This window comes from Aulonocara stuartgranti (genome assembly GCF_965226115.1).
Source record: "Aulonocara stuartgranti genome assembly, chromosome: 19".
In the NCBI taxonomy this organism is placed as follows: domain Eukaryota; kingdom Metazoa; phylum Chordata; class Actinopteri; order Cichliformes; family Cichlidae; genus Aulonocara; species Aulonocara stuartgranti.
The window spans coordinates 24,011,127-24,037,821 of record NC_138955.1 but is presented as its reverse complement, the minus strand read 5'-3'; the positions used below and the strand labels follow the sequence as shown (position 1 = coordinate 24,037,821).

Genomic DNA, 26,695 nt, shown 5'->3' with positions numbered 1-26,695 from the left:
TCCTTATCAGTGCTTTATGATAACCAATACCAACACGGCAGAGCATAGGCCCGACGCTTACTTGCGCCTCATGCTGTAAATTCAAGCATAAAAAAAATGCAGTACCAGCAGCGCGTGCTAAGGGGCGCGAAACTTACAGTAATCTATTTAACAACAAGAACGGCCCTTCAAAATAAAACTATATATATATATATATGTATATATATATATATATATATATGTGTGTGTGTGTGTGTGTGTGTGTGTGTGTGTGTGTGTGTGTGCGTGTGTGTGTGTATTATAGTGCTGATTACACATAACGAGAAATTCAGAATAACCATTTTGTTGGTTTGATGGTTTCTTTAGGTAATTCTCTGGGTTAAATCTAGTATGTAGATAGGAAAGATGTCACAGGTCGTCTCTGAGCTGAAGTCCTGGTCAGGATTAAGCTTTGTAACATTTTACGACAAGGCGAACACAGATCAAGTGAGAGAAAGGCATCATAACACTGGCATACAGGGCACTTTAATTACTTAAAACAGAAGACAAATTCTCCCCTTCTGTCACTCAGCAGCAGCTGCAAAACCGTTAATCAACATTTAACGATACTCCACAAATGGAGGAATTCTAAAATATTTTTACTCAAATATTTAGCAACTAAATATATAAAAAATATGTATATATGTATCAGTTAGATTCCGTTTGTCATACCAGTAAGCCACCTCTTCTTTTAATGTGCTACATGGCAATTGACTACTGTTTTTATCAAACACGCTATAGGTCCCATCGATCTATATAGAATAAGGCGCTGAGAAAAACATCATATTTGTCATTAACTTTTAAGTACGGGCTGCTCTGGAGGATTTCAATGTCATCATCAGTGAAATTCTGTCCTGTCTCTCTTTGTTCAGCTTTTCTTTTTAGATGTCCTCCATATACATATATAAAATGAACTGAGCAAGCGGTGTGATGCAGACTTTTGTTCTGTCTAAATCTAAAATTAACAAACTGGAATAAAAAACACTAAATTAAACTACCTCACGAAGGTCACTGGGTTATTTTGAACTGAACCAACTAGGGTAATCCCAAAATTTGGACAGCATGCAGGTCACCGGGTTACTGACTCTCTGGCTGTCACAGACAACAGTGTAATTAAGTGTCCACTGACTGCTGAACGAACAAGCTTGCTTGACTAAAAAATGAATTGATTCTTAGCCGTGGAAATTTTTGAAATGTGGGAGAGTCTCCTACTATTTCATGTATGCCAACATAGTTACTGATTGTCTTCTCACCACCCCTTCCACCCCACCCTTTCTTTACCAGTACTGGCATCTCCTTACTTTACTTAAATATTTATGCAACTAAATACATATAAATATGTCTATGTATTTATTTAATTTATTTACACATCACACTCATTTACATCCTAATATGCCCCTGTATATTCGTTTAATACTAGTTTGCCTTATTTCTGAATGATGTACAGTCATGGCCTGTACATTTTCCTGTCAAAAAAAGAGAATAAAAAAAACTTGTGAAAAAAGACAAATCTGTCATATCTGTGGTTCCTTATATATTTAGATTATATCTATACGCAAATTCATGCTACACGTCTTATAAAATTATATATATACTTATTCGCATTTGTGGTATCATAAAGCGGTCGGATACTACTTCGTCTCTCACTTCTACTCTGAAATGGAGGCTTTTATTTGATAAAGTCACCGGAAGCTGCTTTTTTTAATCGCTGCCGCACGGTTTGACGTCATTATGTTACCCTGGCCCGGCTAGATGTCATATGCGTAACAGGGAAGGCATGACATGGAGCTAAATTTTCCCATCTGCAGTTATATATGCGGCCTGGCTTGTTAAATCGATCTAAGGAATTGTCAGTTATATGTACCAAGTTAGAGGCCTTTCCGTTTTGACTTCTCGAAAAAGCAGTAGCTCGCTAACCCGATAGCTACCTTCTAACTTAAGGTGAAGATAACCACTTGCATACTGAAAGCATGGCGTTAATCCTGTTTACAAGATCTCGGGCACCTTTAATGAAAACGTCTCGATCCCTAAAGAATGAATTCAGGAAAGGCAAAGGTAAGGTTTCTGTGTTGGTTTGTTACTGCCTAGCTTGCTGTTTACTCTGCCAGTGTTGACCAAATAACGCTAACAATTAGCTTGTTGATATTAGCATCTAGAAGGGTCCTTTACATAGGGTAGGTGGTCCTGGCCCCGGTTTCAGGAATAAACACCTGACTACTCATCACACTCCGGGCGCTCATTCATTCTTTTAAGCTACCGATTTGAAACGAGTCTGTAAGAATAAATTGTACCGAGAGTGTATCACAGCGATGGAAGTATCGGAGTGATACACTCTAAGCGAAGCGTAACCAAGGGTTTAGGTTATCTGAGGACAACCTGGCAATATAGTTTTTTTAACTTGGTTATCTGAAGGCAACCTGGTTACACACACACACACACACACACACACACACACACACACACACACACACACACACACACACACGTTTGAGCAGATGCTCGTTGCTATGGTACCCTAGTTCGCTAGTGAAAGAAGTAGGATCTGTGGATACATGAGACTATATTTCTGTTGTGTGTTATGATGATTTCACTTAGTTGATTCAAGTGTCTTGCTTTACTTTCACGATTGAGGCCAGTTTGTTTTAGCCTTGCTCAATATTTCACAACTTTGAAGCCGCAGAGTGATTTGGCAGATGAAAATAGCAAATAGTCAGTTTTATACAGCTGATTATGAGTAAAATCAGCATTGACTAGTTTTCTGTGGTTGATTAATTTGAGGTGGGTAATATGACGATTGCATTTTCTGTTTGGGATAGATTTTGCTATAATCGATTATGTCATTCTAGCTCTCCTTTTTTAATCTTTTTGAATATAAAATCCAAGGCATCGTGACTGTTTAGCTATAATGGATTTTTTTTTACAGTATAGAGGACACTAATGCCCCAATACTGCAATATGCAAAATGCAATGTCCCCTTAAAGTTGCAAGAAAAAAAACTGTGACCCCTTCAGAATTACCAGGACTTTTGTCATGATCAATTATGAAATGTGGTCTGATGTTTCTCCAAGTGAAATGATACACAAACACAGTCTGGCAAACTAATAACACACACACAGTTTAGCTTTCCCGTGTATTTCCATGAATAAACACTCAAGAGGCAGACTGGTGGACACAAGTGAACTTTTGACCTTTTAGTAGTAGCAACAACCTTCCTGTAGTTGGTGTTTCAGTTCATCAGCGTTTCTGGGATTTCTTGATTCAACTGCGAAATGTTGGCATTTGTCAATGTTTTGTCTGGTATTTCCAGGGAGCGTGGTCTCTGGTTTGTTGTAGAATAATAATCAGGTCCTAAAGCATTTTTTAAAGAAAGTTTGCAAAGAGATGTCTGCAGAGAGCACAGTGGACCGTCTGCTGCTGCAGTTTTAATCTCACATCCTCAAATCGCAGATGTTTCTAGCATACTGGTTTACTTCCTTTTCCCAGCCTGTGCTCTGTGATTCTAAACGTATTCAACAAAGACATGAAAAGTGCACCAATTAGTGTACTGAGACTTAGTCACATAGATGCTTCTAAAATAAGATATTTCATCTCACAAGTTTATAAATTAAAGAAATTCAATGTAATGAAATCGCTCTTAGGACTAATATAATATTAAAGGAATCATAGCAGCTGATATGTCTGTGTGCTTGTGGCTTTAAAGTTAATAGGTGTACCACAGCAGGCATTAGAGATGTTAAGGTGATGTTTTTTCTCATTGCACTGAGCCTGGGGGTATAAATAGATGAGAGGGTCATAATGGGGATTTGCCTGTCTGCGGTGGACTGACTGAGACTGTGCTCTTGGCTTTAGGCCCAGATTATCAGATAAATTGCTTTCCATGAAGAAAGGTCAGTGCCTTTTATAACCTCACCTGAGACAACTGATATTCCTGTCTAATCATGTGTGAAAATGAGTACAGGAGTATTCATGTAGTATGGTTGAATCTACATATTAATAAGTAGAGTTCTGAAAATCTTTCAAGTTTAAGATCTGTAATAATAGTGACCTGGAGCGGCAGATTGAGCTTTCTGTCGTGCTGTGATGGCTGAGCATTAGGGGTGGGGGAAAAAATCGATACTGTGTAGTATCGTGATATTTTGTTTGCTAATAATGTATCGATACAGGGACAGCAGAAATCGATATTTTGTTACAAAAAAAGTTTTTGTGGACTGGAACTCTCTGACTTCAGAGCATGTTGATCAGCTCCTTTTTCTGAGCAAGAATCCTGACATTCCTTCACTGTCCAAATGTGTTTAACTTAGCAATAAACATGACAGTTTACTTATTTTAATTTAAGACATGTTTTATTTTAATTAAGTTTAAAACTTTTTTTATTTAATGTAAAATTATATTTTGTTTTAATTTACTTTCAAATTCTTCAGTTGCTGAATGGGCTGCATAGTTTTCATAAATTGCATAGTTCAGAATAGCTATAATTGTACCAGATGGTTGCATTCAGTTAAGTTGGACTAGACTGTAATACAAACCGTTCAGTTTGTCAACAATAAAACTGACTGAAATGAGAGAAAGACTGAGTGCGAGACTTTGATATTAGATAAAATGAATATTGATAAAGTTTACCTTTATGTACAGAATCTGAATATCGCAAAATATTTAAAAAAAAATTGCAATAATATCGTATCGTGGGATGTACAGTGGGGCAAAAAAGTATTTAGTCAGCCACCGATTGTGCAAGTTCCCCCACCTAAAATGATGACAGAGGTCAGTAATTTGCACCAGAGGTACACTTCAACTGTGAGAGACAGAATGTGAAAAACAAATCCATGAATCCACATGGTAGGATTTGTAAAGAATTTATTTGTAAATCAGGGTGGAAAATAAGTATTTGGTCAATAACAAAAATACAACTCAATACTTTGTAACATAACCTTTGTTGGCAATAACAGAGGTCAAACGTTTACTATAGGTCTTTACCAGGTTTGCACACACAGTAGCTGGTATTTTGGCCCATTCCTCCATGCAGATCTTCTCGAGAGCAGTGATGTTTTGGGGCTGTCGCCGAGCAACACGGACTTTCAACTCCCGCCACAGATTTTCTATGGGGTTGAGGTCTGGAGACTGGCTAGGCCACTCCAGGACTTTCAAATGCTTCTTACGGAGCCACTCCTTTGTTGCCCGGGCGGTGTGTTTTGGATCATTGTCATGTTGGAAGACCCAGCCTCGTTTCATCTTCAAAGTTCTCACTGATGGAAGGAGGTTTTGGCTCAAAATCTCACGATACATGGCCCCATTCATTCTGTCCTTAACACGGATCAGTCGTCCTGTCCCCTTGGCAGAAAAACAGCCCCATAGCATGATGTTTCCACCCCCATGCTTCACAGTAGGTATGGTGTTCTTGGGATGCAACTCAGTATTCTTCTTCCTCCAAACACGACGAGTTGAGTTTATACCAAAAAGTTCTACTTTGTCATGTGGTCAGATGAAACCATTCTCCCAATCCTCTGCTGTATCATCCATGTGCTCTCTGGCAAACTTCAGACGGGCCTGGACATGCACTGGCTTCAGCAGCGGAACACGTCTGGCACTGCGGGATTTGATTCCCTGCCGTTGTAGTGTGTTACTGATGGTGACCTTTGTTACTTTGGTCCCAGCTCTCTGCAGGTCATTCACCAGGTCCCCCCGTGTGGTTCTGGGATCTTTGCTCACCGTTCTCATGATCATTTTGACCCCACGGGATGAGATCTTGCGTGGAGCCCCAGATCGAGGGAGATTATCAGTGGTCTTGTATGTCTTCCATTTTCTGATGATTGCTCCCACAGTTGATTTTTTCACACCAAGCTGCTTGCCTATTGTAGATTCACTCTTCCCAGTCTGGTGCAGGTCTACAATACTTTTCCTGGTGTCCTTCGAAAGCTCTTTGGTCTTGGCCATGGCGGAGTTTGGAGTCTGACTGTTTGAGGCTGTGGACAGGTGTCTTTTATACAGATGATGAGTTCAAACAGGTGCCATTCATACAGGTAACGAGTGGGGGACAGAAAAGCTTCTTACAGAAGACGTTACAGGTCTGTGAGAGCCAGAGATTTTCCATGTTTGAGGTGACCAAATACTTATTTTCCACCCTGATTTACGAATAAATTCTTTACAAATCCTACCATGTGAATTCATGGATTTTTTTTTCACATTCTGTCTCTCACAGTTGAAGTGTACCTCTGGTGCAAATTACTGACCTCTGTCATCATTTTAAGTGGGGGAACTTGCACAATCGGTGGCTGACTAAATACTTTTTTGCCCCACTGTATGGTGATCCCCACCTCTACTGAGCATTGACCAGCCTGCAGTCCTTTGTGACCGTCATAGACAAACATAGTGAGGTACACGTACACTGTTATTGATTTACACATTTACACAATGCCAGTGTTCATTATCTCTGCACTAGCATTCACTGTGATTGAATATTTACATTTTTGTGGGTACTGTATAATCAGAGGGTCGAGCATTTCAACTCTATGTTTCAAACTTCGGTTTTGTTTGCACACAGTCTGCTGTCGCTCTAAAGAACGACAGCAGACTCCTGTTTTCTAAATGTGCATTAAGAATTAGTTTAAGATTTGTTGGAGCATGGATCTTGCAGTTCTTCACAGCAGTTGTTGGATTGGTTGTCTCAGCAACATGTGCATAAAGTCTAACCTACTTGGGGGGGCCGGTGTATTCAGTGTAAACAAAATTAGATGGATGGACTTAAACAGTGTTGACTAACCATGGCTGTGGCCTTTTGGTGGGGGGAACCGGTTGGGATTGGTGCAATTTGTTTCTCTCTTGCTGCGCTTGTGTTGCTTCTATAGGATCTCTGTAAAGTTCTTATATGTGTGAAAAGCTTTGTGGCCTCCCATTTGTCATCACTCCAATCAGAGTTTCTGGTCATGGTTTCCGGTAAGATAAGATAAGATAAGATAAGATAGAACTTTATTAATCCCTCGGGTGGGTTCCTCTGGGAAATTCGATTTCCAAAAAAGCACAGCACCGACAGAAGTTACAGAGTTATACACACACACACATATATATAAATACAGAGACAATATAAATAAAATATACGAAGGGGATAAATAGAATAAATAGGAATAAAAATAAAAATACAAGTGAATTGCACATTTTAAGTATTGAGTCTATTGCACCGTTGACTATTTACAAAAGTATCGATATATTTGTTAATTCGCTAATTATCCTTTGGCTTTGAAGCTGAATGAGCCGGATCAATGTGGCCAGGATTAGTCTCTAAGCATCGTCCTTGAGGCGGTGATGTAAATCTTCTTATAGTTTCCCTGATTTTTCTTTTCGGACGATCCAGTTGGTAAACCAGTCAACCAATCAGTTGGCCTCACACCTTTTGATTGAACAAATCAATATTCAATATATTGTTATTCCCAGGTTATGGTTTCATGATTGGTTACTTTAGTGTAACATGTCCTAACATGTCCTAACTTCACCATATTCTATTCATTTTAACTAACAGCCCAGGCTTAATGAAGGTTTATTCCTACAGTTAATGCAGGAAAGCTTCTATCAGCAGTTTTCTTACTTCTGCTTTAATAAGGATTTTACAGTATGCAGCTATGCAACTGTCTGCGATCACATCACCACAAAAACAAAAATGAAAGGAAAAAGCAAATTATCTGAGAGTACACAATTTCATATCGTCATCATAAGTAAGAGAAACCTGGAATAGAAAGCTCTGTTTGTCTTTTTATTTCTTTCAACTAATTTTTGGAGAATGAATTTCATTGTATTTGCAGTGTTTGAATGCGAAACCAAAACCATAAAACCCCCAGGGGGATTCGAACACGGAAAAGACAGCAGTGCTGTGTAGCCTGGGGACATGCTGGAGAGTTGAGTTGTCCACTGTATTTCCAGGGTTTTCTCTCTGTGCTACTGTAGATGACCGCTAAGCCACAAAGGTGAAACTGTTCCAGTAAACTCTCTGTCCTCCTGGCTGCAGGCCACAGCCTCATGTTCAGCTGGGCCATGCTGGGCTCACTCCAGCCGGCCATGTGAGAGCTAGAAAAGGGGCGTGACCGAGCCCTCGGCTCTGGTGTGATTGGTTAGAAGTGTCTCACCACTCCACCTTCTAGCTGCATGCATATCACTGTAGTGGTCTGTGAACCCTGCTGTGGGCCTCGCTGAGGGTGTGAATAATTAGCCACCCAAGAAAGATCAGTGGAAAGATATTTACAGAAGACTGAGCGACTTCAAGGCGGTTCTGTACAGACAAATACATAAGAGCAGAATATTTAAAAACAAAACAAAACAAAACATGTGGCCATAGCAAAAACTAACTTTTTATGTATATACTAAAGCGTCCCCCCAAAATAATAAAAGGGCAACCTCAAGGTGAATTGACTTTTATGGGTATTCCTGAACAGGCGATTGCAAAGGACACAAAGTTTGATGATTGATGTTATTGCATGACTAGTTTTAAGCACAGTGTGTTTTTGCTAGTATGATTATCAGTTTATTAAGAAAATCTGCATAAATGCGTTGGAGCTGCAGATAACTGCCGATGAGCAGGTGCTGATTTGCTTCTGGGACGTTCATAAAACCAATATACACTGTGTGTGTGTGTGTGTGTGTGTGTGTGTGTGTGTGTGTGTGTGTGTGTGTGTGTGTGTGTGTGTGTGTGTGTGTGTGTGTGTGTGTGTGTCCGTCCGAAGGCTTTTTTTCCCCCCAAGGACACACCTGCTTTATTCGTATTTTCTTCTTTCTTACAGGGAAATTACAAGAGGGTTCCTATTTCAGCTGCACAGCCTTCACACTTTCCAGTCAAAAGTAAGGCAATTAAACCAAATGATCCAAAATGTGTTGTATGATATGCAAATTAAGATCTATCAGCATGTTCAGGTGAAATTCTATTTTAATTTTGTTTTTTTGTGCCTCCCTGTAAATTACACTCTATTCCTTTTTTATAGGAAGTCATCCATTTCAAATGCTGCTTTATATTTTGTCCAAGACTTGATATAAACTTTGGGTCCTGAAACTCTTTGCTCTGTGTCCTCAGACCTGATGGGCTCCGACTCGGCAGCTTGGCTCAGGTCTCTTCGTTCGGTCCTTCCTTGCCCGTGTCAGATGAATTTGTGGGTCCCTGTCAGAGCTCAGACACACAGCGGCTCTACTGCGCTTTTGCGTCGGGCGCTTCCTCTTCAATGTACCCTGCGGTCGGAGTGGGGCCCCAATGGACGATAGTACGACCGCGAGATATCTCTGGTGTCAGGTGGATACATACCACGAGGAGGAGATGGGATGACTCCAAGGTGGAGAAGTCGCTGCGTTCGTTAAAGGATAAGAAGAAGCTGGAGGAAGGAGGGCCGGTGTACAGCCCGACACTGGACGCAGAGCCTGTCCGAAGGACGCTCCGACAGTGGGTTGTAGATGAAATCAAGCACTACTACCATGGCTTCAGGCTGCTTTGGATCGATACCACCATTGCTGGGCGGATGTTCTGGAGGGTGCTGAACGGACATCCTCTGTCTCGCCGTGAGAGGAGACAGGTGAGTGTTGCACAGTGTGGCTGCAAGACATTGTCATTTCTGTAGAAGCTACATTGTGGAGAGATTGTTACTGCTTTGGGTGCTGCCAGGCTTTGTCTGCTGCAGGGTCTGGTGCCGGTTGGGGTTTACATTTTTAAATTAGACATTTTTTTTATGTATCTGTCCCGAATTACAGATCCTGATTTAGTTTAATGGTAAGAAAGGGCAGCAAACATTTAATCTTTAATAGTTTTTCAGGAATGAATGTTCTTTTAAAACCTTGCAAAAGATTTCAGTGTGATCATTGGAAATAGTTTGAAAGTGGGCTCACTGACCTTTTTCTTTTTTTTTTTTTTTTTTTTTCTTTTTCTTTTCTCAAACATTCACATAAAGCATGTAATTCTTTCGCGGTCATGCAGAAATGTAAAAACCTGCTGATTTCTGCTGGAATGAGCAGATTTAATGCCTGGAATGTATGCCATATGTCACAGATATGAGAAGACATTACCAAATCTATAAAAGTGAAGTGAAGATTACATTTGTACTACACAGTCATACCAGAATCCCAGTGCAGGCTATACTTTGATTCAGTTAGTGAACAAAAATGTAGGTGAAAGGAAGGGTTTTCCCTGGTGATTGCTCTCTCTGTCTCTGCACTGGTAACACACACACACCTCTGTGTGTGTGTGGGCTGCTGCAGTTTAGTTTCCAGCCCCTGAGGGTAAATATTTAAGCCTAAGATCTTTTTAATTTATACCAAACTCAGAGTAGCACAAAAGTGTGTTTATTAAATGAAAAATTGTTTGTAGAAGCTACAAGATCCAGCATTTCCACATTGAAATATGCCTTCTTTCTGTAGCCCAGAGCAAGAATTAATGCCAACCTCCAGTCAGCAAACAGTTTCCTTTTTTCACCTGGAACAAGCTTTAGCTTGTCTTTAACACAGTAATGTCAGTTTCAAGAATGTGAATTGAGCCCACTAACACAGCTAATGTAAGCTTATTTAGATAATGCTAAAAAGAGGCTCGTGTTTTAAAGGTTTCTCCTGCCTCATGATCAGGTGTATCAGTAGTAACAGAGCTACAGAGCTCAGGATCATTAACAGCAGAATATGAAGAAGCGTTCAAACGTTGCTCAGTAACAAGTAAATGAAAGTTTTTAGTGCTTCCAGTGAAAGGAAACGATTCTTTTTCTAGTCCGGCTCAGAGTTTCCACTGAGGATAACCGACGTGAGTTTAAGAGATCAGCGATGACTGAGCACCGATTCAAGCCTGACAGCTCAGACATCTTGTTCTATACCGTTTTATCCATAGCCTCTCAATCCTAATGGGATCAATTATGGAAACGGGCCGCACGCTGTGTTTACTCATCAGGCGCCGGGCAGATTGTGCCTTTTCATTAAAGCTCTTCAGGAAGAAGCTTTACCTCGCGTACCAGATTCATCCCATCTCTGCACTCAGCCTACATCTCTCATTTTGTTGTGACTTTCACAACAAATCCCTAACGCAGCTGTTGTTGATAAATTCTGTGCAACAGGACATGGTATTAAAAATATGATAAATTCGATTATTTACACAGTTTTGTTTTAATACAGAATATATTCCAGTTATTAAAATGACTTCACGAGTATACTGCATGAGAAATGTAGGATTTGTGTGAAGTAATGCAAATATTTCTGATGAGACAAGCTGCTCGGAATCCACGGCAGCGCGATTCGCTGTCTGGACTGAGGCCCGGTTCGGTAATCTGCCAAAGGTTCTGGCACACACAGGTGTCATTTCAAGGAAGGTGGGCAGGTCAGCTCAGTTCACACTTATGTACTGTTACCTCCAATCCAGCAGCACAGGATGGTGCAGATTTAGGTGACATAATTGGCGAGTTGCAAATGCTTCTTAGTGACTAATTTAGACTTCTGCAGGGAATCTTTGTAGAGCAACGTAGCCTACGCAAGTGGCCGACGGCGACCCAGCTCTTTGTTGCGGTCAGGCAAACGTATTTTCTTCAGGTTTTTCCACTCTGTGTATTCCCTCACGTTCAGTTTGATAGCTTTGGCTATGTTCCCCCAGGAATTTGCTGACATCCATGAAATGTGGTGATTGTTATTCTCTCACTGATTAATTCAAAAACGGGAATCAAACGTAGGCCAATCACAAAAGTTGCGATGTGTTGATACATTTCCAGGGAGGTGCACATCGGGTAACAGCGGAGGCTATGTGGCAGGGTATTAGAGGGGTTTGTGGTTACAACACACCAAGACATAGATTTGATACAAAGGTATTAACTGTGTGATGTAATGAGATCTTGTCTGGGAATCCTTCCATGTTCTTATTTTAATATGTGGCCAAATTCACATTTCACTCACTGCTTTATGTCCAACTTAAAAGAAACCCTTAAACTGATACTTGGGAATCTGCCATTATACATTTATTTTAATTTTGTTGAAAATTCCCATTTAAAAAAACGAAACGACCCATTTGCCTTGTTACACTTGATTGTAAATTCAGATGAAACTGTGATTCAGATTCATTGTTATTTGATTATTCGTGTTAAAGCGTGCTGGAGAAAGTTATGGACATGCAGAGATTTTACAGCCGTCGCTGCAGAGTCATTTTACGACATGTTTCTCAATATCCACTTACACAGAAGTTCAGTAGGGTGTGTCATTCTGTGAAATGATGTGATGTAACCTGTTTTACAAAACTCTTAAGTGAAGACCAATCTTTTTTTTTTTAAGTCGCTTCTTTAATATTCAAATTCAGAGATATGTATGCGTCATACACCATACCACTGAGCCCTACAGTATACACATTCATTAACTGACTTCATTGTGATTATGTTAAAGCAGCTGGGATATAAAGCCTCAGTGGAATGCTAATGGTCGCAGGTCAGTGCAGAGGATGACCGCAGCTTCCCCCCATTAAGCCCACACTATGACCCCATCTGCACCTTTTCAAATGGAGCAGGCTCCCTCAGAGTTCACGTCCCAAACCCGTCTACATGCCATTCAGCTAACCTGGACTGGCTTTGCCTCCTTAATCTCCTCCTTTCATATTCCCTTACAATACCCAGGCCTCCCATTTAAGGCTCCCTCCATTTGAACGTGTCTCACCCCCTCCTCCCTTCTTTGATGTGGAACTCTGGGAGATGATATACATGTCAATGGGCCTGCAGACAAAGGCCTTTTCACTCGGGCTGGCCTAAATCCTTCACCCTACTGGCCCACTGACATGCAGGTGGGAAGAGCGGAGAAAGGAGGACTCGTGTTTTTGGCCTTTTCCCCTCTGTGCTGTTTCTGTAGACGGTTCGCTGGAATTGTGTCCTGGATGGTCAGCGAGCCACGTTTGGACAGCCGTACAATGAAGTCAGCCAGTGTTGGCCAAGTGCTTCTGTGCTCTCGGGATTGTTCGGGTCTGCGCTGAACAAATGTGCTTCCTGTTGGATCAAATGGACAGTTTTAGAGCCTTGTGAGGCCAAATGTTCCCTTTGCTCTATGGCTCCATGCAAATACTGTGTGAGTGGACGGGGGACGTATAGAGGTGGGCTTGGAAGTGCTGACTTTTGAAACTTATTAGAGGGGCGATTGTAAGGAGAGAATAAAAGATGAAATCAACATTTTCACACAGTTTGTGCATTGCTGCTGCCCTCTGCTGGTGGCAGATATGAACTACAATGGTGGGAATGAATGGCACTTTTTTTTCCTGTACCCTCCATGTTTTAAAAAAAAAAGAAAAGAAAGAAAAATCTTTAAAAAATATGAGAGCACTTTAAAAACACATCAAATCTCAATGGTAAAAAAATCATGCATGCATCATTGCAGCAACACAAAATGATACTATGGGCTCCCACGTGGATCCTAATGAGACAACGGCTCTTTTGAAAATCCAAACGGGAGTGCTAACATAGATGCTCATAGTCTCACTTAAAGATTCCATCAGTTTACACAGATCTGTCCCATTTGCTGATATTATTTCCTTTTTTAAATTTCCTTTCAGTTTCTCAGAACATGTGCTGATGTCTTCAGACTTCTTCCTTTCCTGGTGTTTATCATCGTTCCCTTCATGGAGTTCCTGCTTCCTGTAGCTCTGAAACTCTTCCCCAACATGCTGCCGTCCACCTTTGAGACACAGACAAAGAAGGTAAGTAGAAATGGGTGGTTGATTATTTATTTATTGTATTTATTTTTAGCTCCACGATGCTGGGTTTGCTAAATATTGTGATTGGAACTGTATGTCATATGTAGTTGTATTATTCAGGAATATTATACATGTACTTAAGTTGTTATTTAGATGGTTATCTAATCTAGACTATGACAGTAACAGTCTTAAATAGCCCTATATGACATTTTTATCACTTTGACCAATCTGTTGAGCTTGACCAGGTCTTGACTTGATATTTTAAGTCTTTATAAAGTAGTTTCTATATGTTGGCAATAGAAACCACTGGTAAGGATCACAGTGTCTAAGTTATGAGACAATTTTCCCCTAATAAATCATTAGTTGACAGTGAACACCTGGGTGGATGTGAGCTACCTCTACAAAGTTTTATCACAATCCATTCAAAACTTTTCAAGCTTGTTCACAGACGGTAAAACCCACACTTACAAAAACATGACCTCCTTGGTGGAGGTAACCTGCGTTCTGTCCTGTGTGATAAAGAAAACTTTTCTTTTAGAAGCTGGTTCCAGTCATCAAAATTGTATTTGACAAAAAAACGTTTGAAACAGTTTGTCTGCTGTGGATTCAACTATCCGTTCCAGCCTTGAACGCAAGCGGACTGTAGAGATTCAGACTGTGTTGGTCCTCATATGTCTCACCATCAGTGCTAACATCATTTGAGTGGGATTTACTGTAGTGCTTTTAAGCAAACTGAATTTGTAACCTCTTGCTTTTTAGGAGGAGAGGTTGAAAAAGGAGCTGAGGGTCAAACTGGAGATGGCCAAGTTCTTGCAGGACACCATTGAGGAGATCGCTCTGAGGAATAAGGCAGCAAAAGGCGACGTGACGGAGGAATTCTCCACCTTCTTCCAAAAGGTCTGCTTTCTAACACCGAGCAGTGTGAAATGAGGAGAATAAAAAGCTCATTGCTGCTCTCTGGTGGTGAAAATATTAATTTATTTTTATTTAAAACAGAGTTGTGACCAGTTGATTACCATTAAGAGCGTTTATAGTGGAAATTTAAGTATTTCTTCCGTATTTTCTTGTTACTACATGCTTTCACTGACTATATTCATTTCATGGATTATTCTTTGCACGGGAGAACAGCAGTACATCTTTTGCATGTAAACCTGGTCTCATTTAAACTTTTTACAAGCCCTGATCTTCTCATTACTATAGATCCGGGACTCTGGGGAGCGTCCCAGTAATGAGCAGATCATAAAGTTCTCCAAACTGTTTGAGGACGAGCTGACGCTGGACAACCTGACTCGACCTCAGCTCGTGGCGCTCTGTCGTCTCCTGGAGCTCCAGTCAATTGGGACCAACAACTTCCTCCGCTTCCAGCTCATCATGAAGCTGAGGGCCATCCGCGCAGACGACAAGGTACGAATCTCTGTGGTTAAAAGGAAAAATAAACCTGTTGTTTTATGTCTGAGCACACGGCAGCACCCGGGTGAATGCAGCGACACTGGCCGCTGACTCTGTGTGACCTCTTCTCTGTGTTTATCAGCTGATAGCAGAGGAGGGGGTGGAAAGCCTGAATGTGAACGAAGTGCAGGCAGCGTGTCGTGTCAGAGGGATGAGATCTCTGGGAGTCACAGAAGAACGACTAAGAGAACAACTCGGCCAGGTAACGACAACAGCAGACAGATGGGGGCATTTTTCATTATTCACTGTAAAAATAAAGTAGAGGTTTGACCGTCTGGAGACTTCAGGAATGGCATCAGGGGTGAAACTCTTAAGATGTATGTTTGAGTGCATATTTGTAATAACCTCTGTAATGTTGTGTTTGACTCTGGTAGTGGTTGGAGCTGCATCTCAACCAGCAGATCCCCACCTCTCTGCTGCTTTTGTCTCGAGCCATGTACCTCCCAGATACCCTGTCTCCTGCAGACCAGCTGAAAACCACGCTGCAAACACTTCCTGAAATGGTGGTATGTAAACAGTACAGAGCTGGGATATAAAGTTGCAGGCAGTACTTTAAGCTCAACACGCAGCCTCGGTCAATACTGGAATACAGGCGAATATCCTGCCCTCTGCTTGCTTTTCCAGACCAAAGAGGCCCAGTTAATGGCGGCGGAGTTGGAGCTCTCCAAAGTGGATAACAAGACCAAACTGGAGACCATGCTTCAGGAGGAGGCAGCCATACGGCAGGACAACAAGGACCGAGAGATGGAGAGGCTGGCTGATGCTGCAGAGAAGGCTGCCAGGGTACTGACTCTGTATGATGTCTGTTCAGTGTTTAGGCCAGGTGCTATTTAAGTCTTTGATACCAGTGCCAACAAACTGACAGACTTTATGAGCCAGTTTAAGATAAAGTTATTATTACCAAAAGACCTTAAAAGAGTCTGACCAAGCCTTAGAGGCCATGCTTTTGCTACACAGTCGTGAGTTTTCAGGTAGAATGATGTGCTCTTTGTTTTTCATTGAAGCTTCAGCTTAGAGAAATCAAAAGGTTTCTGTAATATTCCACATGATTGGATTAACTCTAAATCTGCAACTTTCTCACAAGAAAAACTAACTGCCTAACCCTAACTACTGCAACAAGGACACATCTCCCTTAAAGCTGAAGGCTTCCTGCAGTCGTTTGCAGTGTTGTTTCTGTAGGTGTTGCTATAGGGTTTGAACCATGCTCTGTTTTCTGCAGGAGGGTGAACCAGAGCTTCAAGCAGAGAGGATGAAGCGCAGTGAGGCCGAGCCAGCTTCATCTAAAGCCGAAAAGGCAGCCGATTCAGAGACACTGAAGGACACCGCACCCATTATAGAGGGACTCAAGGTAAAGTTAGTAATAGATGATAACATTTATTTTATTTATTCTGTTACATGTTTAATATTTTTATGCATTTATATAATATTTGACTTAAAGTCAGAATTCTAATAAAGCTTTTCAGTTTAACCCTCTAAACCTGCCTCATGTGCTGCACACATCCAGTTTTCTACTACACGTAATATCATGTTGTATAGTTTCCTTTACCTGGAGCTTTAATTTCAGACAACAGAAGAGATTTGCATTGATTGTATCATATCCTGATGTTGTTGTTTTTTTTTTTCACTCACTTGTTGCTGCCTTTTCATTCTGTACCATGCAGTTTGAGCAGTGGCAGAGGTTTCTGCGTTTCCAGGTTGGCTTTATTAACACCTCCTCCCAAATGATCCCTGATACTTGTTCTATCCCTGAACCTATGGTGTCTGGTCTTCCTCTGAGCAGATCCAGATGTGGGTTAAACAGCACTAGCATGTTTTTTCCCCAAGACTGAGAACATAATCAGAGTTAGAGGAAGTACTGTCCATATTCACGACAACATTGATGCTGACATAAACCAGTAACTGCTTAGTGCTTGCAGATGAGAGCAACAACAGTGTAGCGAGGGCAGGTTCAGCTTTGGGATGAAAATCGTACAGATTCCAGTTTCAGACCTGTTATAAAGACTCAGAGGAAGTTGTATTTTCTGAATGTGAAATTTATTTTTTCTTTTCTTTTAAAAAAAAATTTAAAACAGCAAATACAAACGTCCATATATTTAGGCCAAATTGCGCTAATAACCTGTGGTGAGTATTTGTCTGCACTTTCTAACTTATAAAAATTCCCACTCATTACTTTTATTTTTGAAATTTCTTAAAGAGATGCTGTTTGGCCCACGTCTACACGGACCTCCCCTCGTCAGTCCTTCAAGCCGTGTAACATTTCCATCCTTAACTAAAAACCTTTGTAGTGCCACAGTTGTTTTTTTATGTGGAGTATCCCACTATGCCTGCCAGTTTCCCTCTTTTACCACTTATATTTAGTTGTTTTAGGGTTTGTTTTGTATCAAATCCACATGTTATACGTGCTAAGTGAAGACAGTGTTTGACCTGGTTCATGTAGTGGTATACACCCATCTTGCTCCCATCTACCACGTGGCTGTGGTAATAATTCACAATCTAAAAAAGTAACTTTTTTGTGAACTTCAGATTAGGTTGTCTTGATTTAAAAGAACATATGTTTATATTTTCTTCTTTTCTTTTTTTTTTTTAATAACTTCCAGGCAGAGGAGATCACCAAGGAAGAGATTGACCTGCTGAGTGATGCCTGCTCAAAGCTGAAGGAGCAGAAGAAACTGCTGACTCTGGAGAAAGAGGAGCTGGAAGAGCTGAAGGATGATGTCCAGGAGTACAATGAGGTGCCTTCTTTTGGCTTCAATGGACAAATTTAATGATTTATTGCCAATCAGGCCTAATTTTTTTTAAGCAGTTTTACCTCAAAATGGAGTATTAATTTGTAATGCTCCAACTTCTTTGGCTTGTTTTATGTGGTTGTTTCGGCGTTTTTTTTGTGTGTGCAAAATTTGCATCTGTGCCCTGTTTTCCAGGATCTGGAGGAGATAAAAAAGGAGCTCTCCAAGACTGGTCAGGAGAAGGCCATAGAGGAGTCAAAGGCCAGCCAGCGGCTTTCTAAGAGGGTGAACCGTATGATCGGTCGCATTGACAAGATCATCCTGGAGCTGGAGAAGGACAAGGTCATCCTGGATGGACAGATGGACAGTGGATCCACCCCACCTGTTGGGTAAGAAAACAGCAGCCATAACAGCTTCAGTGAGAGAAGCTGCCGTATAGCATTAGACAGAATTGGATCTGTCACGTGTAACTGCTTTCACTGGGGGACTCTTTGATTTCAGGGAACTTGGCGTCATGATAGTTTTGCCCTGCAGATGAATAATTCAACATCTAAGAAATTTATTTACCTGCTTTGTTACTAAGCACCCATTTTAAATTCCGGCTTAATGCCGAAGTTCAAAATAACAATTTTACTAATGACTAATACTTATGTTTTTTCAGTTTATTTATTTTGTTTCTATAATTGTTTTTCATTTTGGTGTCTTATTGTGCAGAACGCTCCCTCAGTCTTGTCCTCAGACGCCTCTACATGCTTTTACATGGTGGGCCACATACAGCCCACTTTGATCTTGATCCACGGTGTCTATTTTTTATTTTTTGTTACAGTAAACTCACTGTAAAAATCCAAAATTTCTATAGTACATAGTGAAAATGGTAACTTTGTGTCATTTCATGTTCATCTATCTCTGATTTACTGTAGTGTAGTATGAATGGCAGGGGGCGTGGTCTATATTAGTAGAAAATGCCGCAAAACTTGTGAAAATACAGTTAAACGTCCAAAATTTTCCCCTCCCCTCACATTTTCCAGAGACCAGGGCCAGATTGGCGTCTTTGGTGGGCCGATTACATTTGACACCCTTGCTCTACATCATTAGTTCAGCCAGTATAGACTGGCAGCTGTGACACTTGCGTCAAATAACAACCATCCTGTTCCCTTTGACACATTTTGTCTTTCATTCAAATTCTTCTTGCTAACCTGAGTGCTAGCTTAATGCGCTACCTGAGTAAGCTAACACCTTGGTCACTGGCTCACATCTTCCTAACAGACTAGACTTTGCCATAGAGTTAGGCTTTGGAGCGTGTTAGCTGCCACCTCGTACCTAGCACAATAGCTAGCTGGCCAAGCTAATTGCATTATTGCCACATGGCTCAGTAGCATAAGCGCTAACCACTACACTAGCCAGATCACTCTAGCTCTCACCACAGCTGCCTGACCCAGTTTATCTATTTTAGGTTGCTCAGGTAGGCTGAATGAATGAGAAATGATTTAATTTGTTTTTAAAAAAGAGGGCTGCCCCTGCTGGAGTGTTGATAGAAGCTTCTAAGGACAATGCTGACCGAGCGTTCCCCACAGTGAGACGCCTCAATCGTATTAACAGCCAACCGGGCTTATGAAATGAATAACTTTAAGTTATTTATTCCCACTTGTGGTTTGGTTAAACAGATAAATCATAGTAAAATGTTATTTTACCATTCTATAGAAAGACTATAAGTCTTTCAGCTCTTCATCACTCTTTGAATATTTTATATTCAGAGCAAACAAAAGCTCTTGATACAACACAAAGATTGGCTACTGACATCTGTATCTATCCTTTTATATGCAAAATATCAGTTAGCGAGGCTAAAGTGATCAATGTGCTCCAACTGCTGTTGAACTAGACCGCTCTGATGGTTTTGCAGCTGCGTGTGTGTGCTAGTCTGTAAAAGCCATGAAGCTTTTGAAAGTGAAGGATCCACAAGCAACCTTTTAATGAAGAGCGCCGTTCGTGTTGGCTTGTGACTGCATAGACAGACTCACTGTTAGCATATATCTGATGGGATAGAGTACATCTTTCCTGTTTGTAAAAGTTAAACAAGTTGATTTTAGTAGAGTCCGCATCAGTTAAATCAAGCTAAACAAATTAAGCTGCACAGTCTGGCCTTTAGTACTTTGATCTTCTTCAGATTACATTTCCTTGATTTTTAAAGCAACACTTGTAACATGTTTATACTTTATATCAGCAGGTAAACACAATGACAACAGGATGAAAACATCAAAATGTTGCTTATGGATCATTGACCCAAATGCTTCATGACATGTATCAGTGTATCTAACATAGCTTGTCTTTGTAATTGATAACTTTATCATCTTCATTGTCATCATCACCATCTTCATCATCATCATCATTAGTGTTACTGTAAAATGGTGGTGGAGATAACAAAGGGAACAAAAGGTTTCCCCCCCTCAAAAGTGAATAATACCTTTTTAATGTCGTTTTCAGTAGTTTTGACTAAATTGAGTCCCTAATTCATTTGAAATTTTACAGATTATTCTTTGCTAAATATAGCGGTGCCAAGAGGTAAGCAAAACTGGGGTAAACCGCCATTTGCTTGCTTGTAACATGCTAGCATGGTTTTTCAGATGCTGAAACGGTGCAATAAAGGATCAAACACTGCTCTCATCTTATTCTCAGCTTCCATTTCTGCTCGCTACATGTGGTTGCTGTGCTTCAGACGTGCTAAATGTTGTTTTTTTTTGTTTTCTTTTTTAACCTATTTAATGAATTAAATCACATTTAATTAAAATAAAATGATTGGAAATGTTTGATGTTTGTTCAGACTGTACGAAAGTCTCCGAAATCTTAAAAAAAAGGATGTATTGGACATTATTTGGCATGTAAGCTTCTGTTTCTATCATAGGGCAGCTTAAAGAAATTAGTTTAAAACAAATATGCTGCATTCAGCATGAATAAATGCGTTTAACTAAATCAAATTCAATTAATCCTGCCGTTATGACAAATTGCACCAAATTTTTTGGATTGGTGTGTTTTTTTTTTTTTTTGCTGATTTTTTTGGGAACCTTGAATGCAGCATGTTGACCCTAGACTTCTCCACCACATTTTACGTCCCGTCAAACCTGGTAACCGTTTCCTGTATACAGTCTGTTCTATACCTTTAGGGAGAACCTGGTCAGCATCGACGAGCTCATCAACATCATGCGACAGATCCAGAACATTCCCGAGCACAAGCTGCAGAGCATCGCCGAGGCTCTCGACGACAACAAGGACGGGAAGATTGACATCGACGACGTCATCAAAGTGAGTTGATCTGCTATGAGGAACATTGTTAGGGATGGGAAATGATAAGAATTTAGCAATTTCGATTTCATTATCAATATCATATCAATAATATTACATACATGCAAAATGCTGAGTGCTCAAATGTTTGTGCATGTTGGAGGTATGTCCCGTCTTTGTTGTGATCAGTGTTCATTACTCAAAAAGTAATTATTGCACAGAACACTTTTCTTTAAAGTAATGCAGTACGATAGTGAACCACACCCAGGTTAAAGACACTTGTTACGTTCATGTCATGTTACTCTGTAAAATGATCTGAAACTGTCTCATAATTACTATTTAACAATATAAGCCTGCAGGCTAGAGTTCCAGATCCTAGTATAAACACAAAGCCAACAACACAAATACAAGATTAAAACCAACACAAAGAGACTTTAAAGCGATCGTCACGGTGATTCTACTGTAGACACATGAACAGGTAGAAACGGAGACTGCAGCCTGAATGCTCATCACTTTACCTGTTGAAGTTCAGCAGCGGCTGATTTCACTTATTCATATAGCACATTTAAAAACAGAAAGTTTGCCCAAAGTGGTGTACAGAAACAAAGGGGTAAGAAAACAAGATAAAAAAAACACTGACACTCACATAAACGCATAATAAACATATCAACTCACACCAGTCTAAACGCTATAGAAAAAAGGTGAGTTTTCAAAATTTAAAAACAGGAAGCAAAGATGCCGGTCTAATATTTAAAGGCAGCGTATTCTAAAGTTTTGGAGCCATAATTGAAAAGGCTCGTTCTCCTCCATGTTTTAGCCTAGATTTTGGGACAACCAACAGCAGCTGGTCGGCTGACCTAAGGGTCCGGGAATATAAGGCTGAAGTAACTGGGAAAGGTATGGGGGGAGCAAGACCATTTATAAACCAGCGTTAGGAATTAATTCTGTCATGAACAGGAAGCCAGTGGAGAGAGGACAGTTCATGCCAGTTAAGAGGCGGGCAGCAGCATTTTGAACTGAAGACGTGCAAGAGATCCTTGGCTGACTCCAATATACAGTGCTTACAGTAGTCGAGCCGAGTTGAAATAAAAGCATGTGTTGGTAAAGTTGGTCCAACACTTTCTAATCATACAGGAGCAGTTTGTTGACAAACTGCATTTTTCAGCATTATCTAACACAGTGTAAGAACAACTGTACAGTACTCTGTTTTGGTAACTATTGTCCAGGATGTAAATATGTAAAAATTTTGTGTGTTTCTGTTCTGTGTCCTGTTTTTTTTTTTTTTTTTTTCCTGCTGTTACAACCAAATTTCCCCATGTGGGACAATTAAAGGATTCTATTCTATTCCAAGCTAAATTGCTAAGAGATTATTGAATTAGCATTTTGGATCCATGGCCAGGTACAGTGGGGCAAAAAAGTATTTAGTCAGCCACCGATTGTGCAAGTTCCCCCACCTAAAATGATGACAGAGGTCAGTAATTTGCACCAGAGGTACACTTCAACTGTGAGAGACAGAATGTGAAAAAAAATCCATGAATCCACATGGTAGGATTTGTAAAGAATTTATTCGTAAATCAGGGTGGAAAATAAGTATTTGGTCAATAACAAAAATACAACTCAATACTTTGTAACATAACCTTTGTTGGCAATAACAGAGGTCAAACGTTTACTATAGGTCTTTACCAGGTTTGCACACACAGTAGCTGGTATTTTGGCCCATTCCTCCATGCAGATCTTCTCGAGAGCAGTGATGTTTTGGGGCTGTCGCCGAGCAACACGGACTTTCAACTCCCGCCACAGATTTTCTATGGGGTTGAGGTCTGGAGACTGGCTAGGCCACTCCAGGACTTTCAAATGCTTCTTACGGAGCCACTCCTTTGTTGCCCGGGCGGTGTGTTTTGGATCATTGTCATGTTGGAAGACCCAGCCTCGTTTCATCTTCAAAGTTCTCACTGATGGAAGGAGGTTTTGGCTCAAAATCTCACGATACATGGCCCCATTCATTCTGTCCTTAACACGGATCAGTCGTCCTGTCCCCTTGGCAGAAAAACAGCCCCATAGCATGATGTTTCCACCCCCATGCTTCACAGTAGGTATGGTGTTCTTGGGATGCAACTCAGTATTCTTCTTCCTCCAAACACGACGAGTTGAGTTTATACCAAAAAGTTCTACTTTGGTTTCATCTGACCACATGACATTCTCCCAATCCTCTGCTGTATCATCCATGTGCTCTCTGGCAAACTTCAGACGGGCCTGGACATGCACTGGCTTCAGCAGCGAACACGTCTGGCACTGCGGGATTTGATTCCCTGCCGTTGTAGTGTGTTACTGATGGTGACCTTTGTTACTTTGGTCCCAGCTCTCTGCAGGTCATTCACCAGGTCCCCCCGTGTGGTTCTGGGATCTTTGCTCACCGTTCTCATGATCATTTTGACCCCACGGGATGAGATCTTGCGTGGAGCCCCAGATCGAGGGAGATTATCAGTGGTCTTGTATGTCTTCCATTTTCTGATGATTGCTCCCACAGTTGATTTTTTCACACCAAGCTGCTTGCCTATTGTAGATTCACTCTTCCCAGTCTGGTGCAGGTCTACAATACTTTTCCTGGTGTCCTTCGAAAGCTCTTTGGTCTTGGCCATGGCGGAGTTTGGAGTCTGACTGTTTGAGGCTGTGGACAGGTGTCTTTTATACAGATGATGAGTTCAAACAGGTGCCATTCATACAGGTAATGAGTGGGGGACAGAAAAGCATCTTACAGAAGACGTTACAGGTCTGTGAGAGCCAGAGATTTTCCTTGTTTGAGGTGACCAAATACTTATTTTCCACCCTGATTTACGAATAAATTCTTTAAAAATCCTACCATGTGGATTCATGGATTTTTTTTTCACATTCTGTCTCTCACAGTTGAAGTGTACCTCTGGTGCAAATTACTGACCTCTGTCATCATTTTAAGTGGGGGAACTTGCACAATCGGTGGCTGACTAAATACTTTTTTGCCCCACTGTAACTCCCTGATCAGTCCTTAAGCGCAGGTGTGATCGACTTTGATCACTGGCAGGAGGAAAATGGGTCATCATCGATCCGAATTTGGCCTTGGAGCTGCTATCCAGCATGCCACAAGGAACTGCAGTTTTTATAAAAAATAAACAAACAAACAAAAAAGATTAATCTGATTCATAAATTATACCAACCTCTAGTGGCCATTTGAAGAACTGCACTCTTTGGTATCTACTGTTGGCTTGATTTTTCAGCGCCTGCAGTTTCTGTTTGGAGGGATTTTATTTTTTTTTAACATCACTGTGGTCATGTTGCCAACTTGACTGCCAAATACATGTGTTTTATACACCGTTTTTACTTTTGCTTTTAAAAAACATACCACAGTCTTAATGTGTTTCTAGAGGTTTGATATGCTTTAAAATGAACAAACTCAAAGAGTCTCGCTTGTTAAAAACATTTCAAATGTATGGCATGTTTATGTTTAACCTAAAATATCTCCAGCCCATTTCATCATACAAGCCTTTAAAAGATGTAATGGAAACTAATGGGAGGCTATAAACCAGGACAGAATGGAGGCGTCCAAAATAGTGTCAACACACAAAAACATAGTATCCTGTAATTTCTACATCCAAAATACTTCGCTTTGTTTGAGTCTCACCAAAACATTCTGGTCTTTCCCATAAGTACAATAGCGCTTTATAAGCATCATCAAAAGTTGAGGGTATTGTTATGTGCATGTATATCCTCCACGTGTCTTCAATTGTCTTCTATTCTGTGGTTTTAAACAAAAAATGTTTGTTTTTTTTCAGGTAGTGGAACTGATCGACAAGGAGGACATCGACATCTCCACCTCACAGGTGGCCGACATCATGGTGATGCTTCAGAAAGAGGAGAAGCTGATGGGGAAGGAAAAGGCCAAAGAGAAGGCAGAGAAGGAACAGGCAGCCACACTCAAAAGTTAACTCATTTTGCTTCAGAGACACGAGTGTTTGTAAAAAATGAGCACTCTCCATTGTGACTGGTATCTGGTCATAGAGGACTCTGGACACCAGGTTGATCTGGAGAGGTCGAGAACCGCAAGGTAACAGCTGCCTTCTTCTGAAAATGTCATTCTGCTACAAATTGAGCTCCTAAAAATAAAAAATAAGAAATCTTCAGAGAAGGCTTGTTGCCTTTTAAAATGTACAAATTCAACAAGAAACTAAATTTCTGTCATGTTAAAAAATTAAGTAAGATGTGTGGTAGTTTTACTTCAGTATTTATCAGTGCAGGGAGCACAGTGACATGGAATTGAAAGCTAATCGGAAAAATGGTTTGGGAAATGTGTTATCAGACGTGTTATTTAAAGTTGTAGGTGAACCGTCTTGCCTTTCAGTTCGTTCATGTCATCATCTCGGAGAAATGAGCGATCATTTCCGAACTTTGCACAGTCAACATTGTCATTTCTGTCATTCCGCTCACTTTATTTCCTCTTATATTTTATTTATCCACCTCATACCTGTTTGTAAAGTTTTTTTTAAGTTGTACTTGGGCAGGTAGCTTATCGCTGGCTATAACGGTGGCTGCAACCAAAGATGTTATTGGTATTGGAAACAACACAAAAATACTCAAAACATGTTGAAATTACAGGTTAAAAACAATCCATTTTAAAAAGGGGCTTCTAGCGATTATATGCTAAAAACTATTTAGGTTTTTCTTAGATAGGACATCAAACTTTTTCCATGAAAACCAAAACTATAGTACTGCAATTTCTTTACATTTTGCACTCACAAATGGGGAAAAAGTACATTTAGTGCAGCTCTTCATAGATCTTCACTCGTAGCTCTTTATTTAATGCCAAAGTTGCACTGAGATGCATTAATAGCACATTCGAGGTACTCCTAAAGTCATCAGACAAAACAGCAAAGATGGATTTAAACTGTGTAGGATCAGTGTAGGGACAGAAGCCACCAATTAAATGCGTCTGATGCTGCTGTGACAAGTCAGTTGGGCTGTCCCCGAATGGTCCTTCGTTGGGTTCGTGTTCGCCCTTCAGTTTGGATATTGAGATGTTGTTGTTGTTGTAGCGTTTTAGCAGCTATGATGTTTTGCTTGTTCGCTCTCTCAGAGCAGCCTTCGTTATCCGTCGCTAAGGCTTTAAATGTTCCTTGTTGATTTCTACCGAAGCACGCAAACCCAACAAACGATACTGGGGACGGCAAAGTTTAGGAAAGTAAGAGATTCATTTTGCAGTAATTAGTCTGGAAATCGTCCGCTCAGGCGATAGATGAGTTCATGAGTTGTGTCGTAGTTGTCATCGTTTAAATGCAAAGTGGCCTTCTTATCACACAAATTTTATGGTTCTTATAACACTGCATATTTATTTCTGAGGATTTTTAAGAATTTAACGGAGTTGTGACGTTTTCGATTTGCATAATAATTTAATTCTGAACAAATTTGGATGAATTTAAAATTTTAGTCCTGTCTTTTTTTTCCTTTTTTGTTCTTTGCACTGTAGCTATGAATGTACGTAGTATGTAAACAAGATTCCTCAGGGCTGTGTGATGATTTTAGATGATTAAATATGTCCTGCTACCTA

General features: G+C 40.5%; 1 protein-coding gene across 3 annotated transcripts; it reads left to right on the top strand.

Moving 5' to 3' along the window:
• Positions 1-1,720: 1,720 nt before the first annotated feature.
• On the top strand, positions 1,721-26,695 carry letm1 (leucine zipper-EF-hand containing transmembrane protein 1). Of its 3 annotated transcripts, none has more exons than XM_082516287.1 (15): positions 1,721-2,073; positions 8,781-8,838; positions 9,068-9,557; positions 13,529-13,672; positions 14,429-14,566; positions 14,870-15,073; positions 15,201-15,320; positions 15,493-15,624; positions 15,743-15,901; positions 16,338-16,466; positions 16,780-16,812; positions 17,716-17,850; positions 18,040-18,233; positions 21,003-21,141; positions 24,927-26,695. In XM_082516287.1, the coding sequence occupies exons 1-15, from the start codon at positions 1,989-1,991 to the stop codon at positions 25,077-25,079; spliced, it is 2,313 nt and encodes a 770-aa protein (XP_082372413.1). In that variant the 5' UTR covers positions 1,721-1,988; the 3' UTR covers positions 25,080-26,695. The 3 variants fall into 3 exon arrangements, with proteins under 3 accessions (XP_082372413.1, XP_082372412.1, XP_082372414.1); XM_082516286.1 differs by having other exon boundaries at positions 20,985-21,141; XM_082516288.1 differs by lacking the exon at positions 16,780-16,812 and having other exon boundaries at positions 20,985-21,141.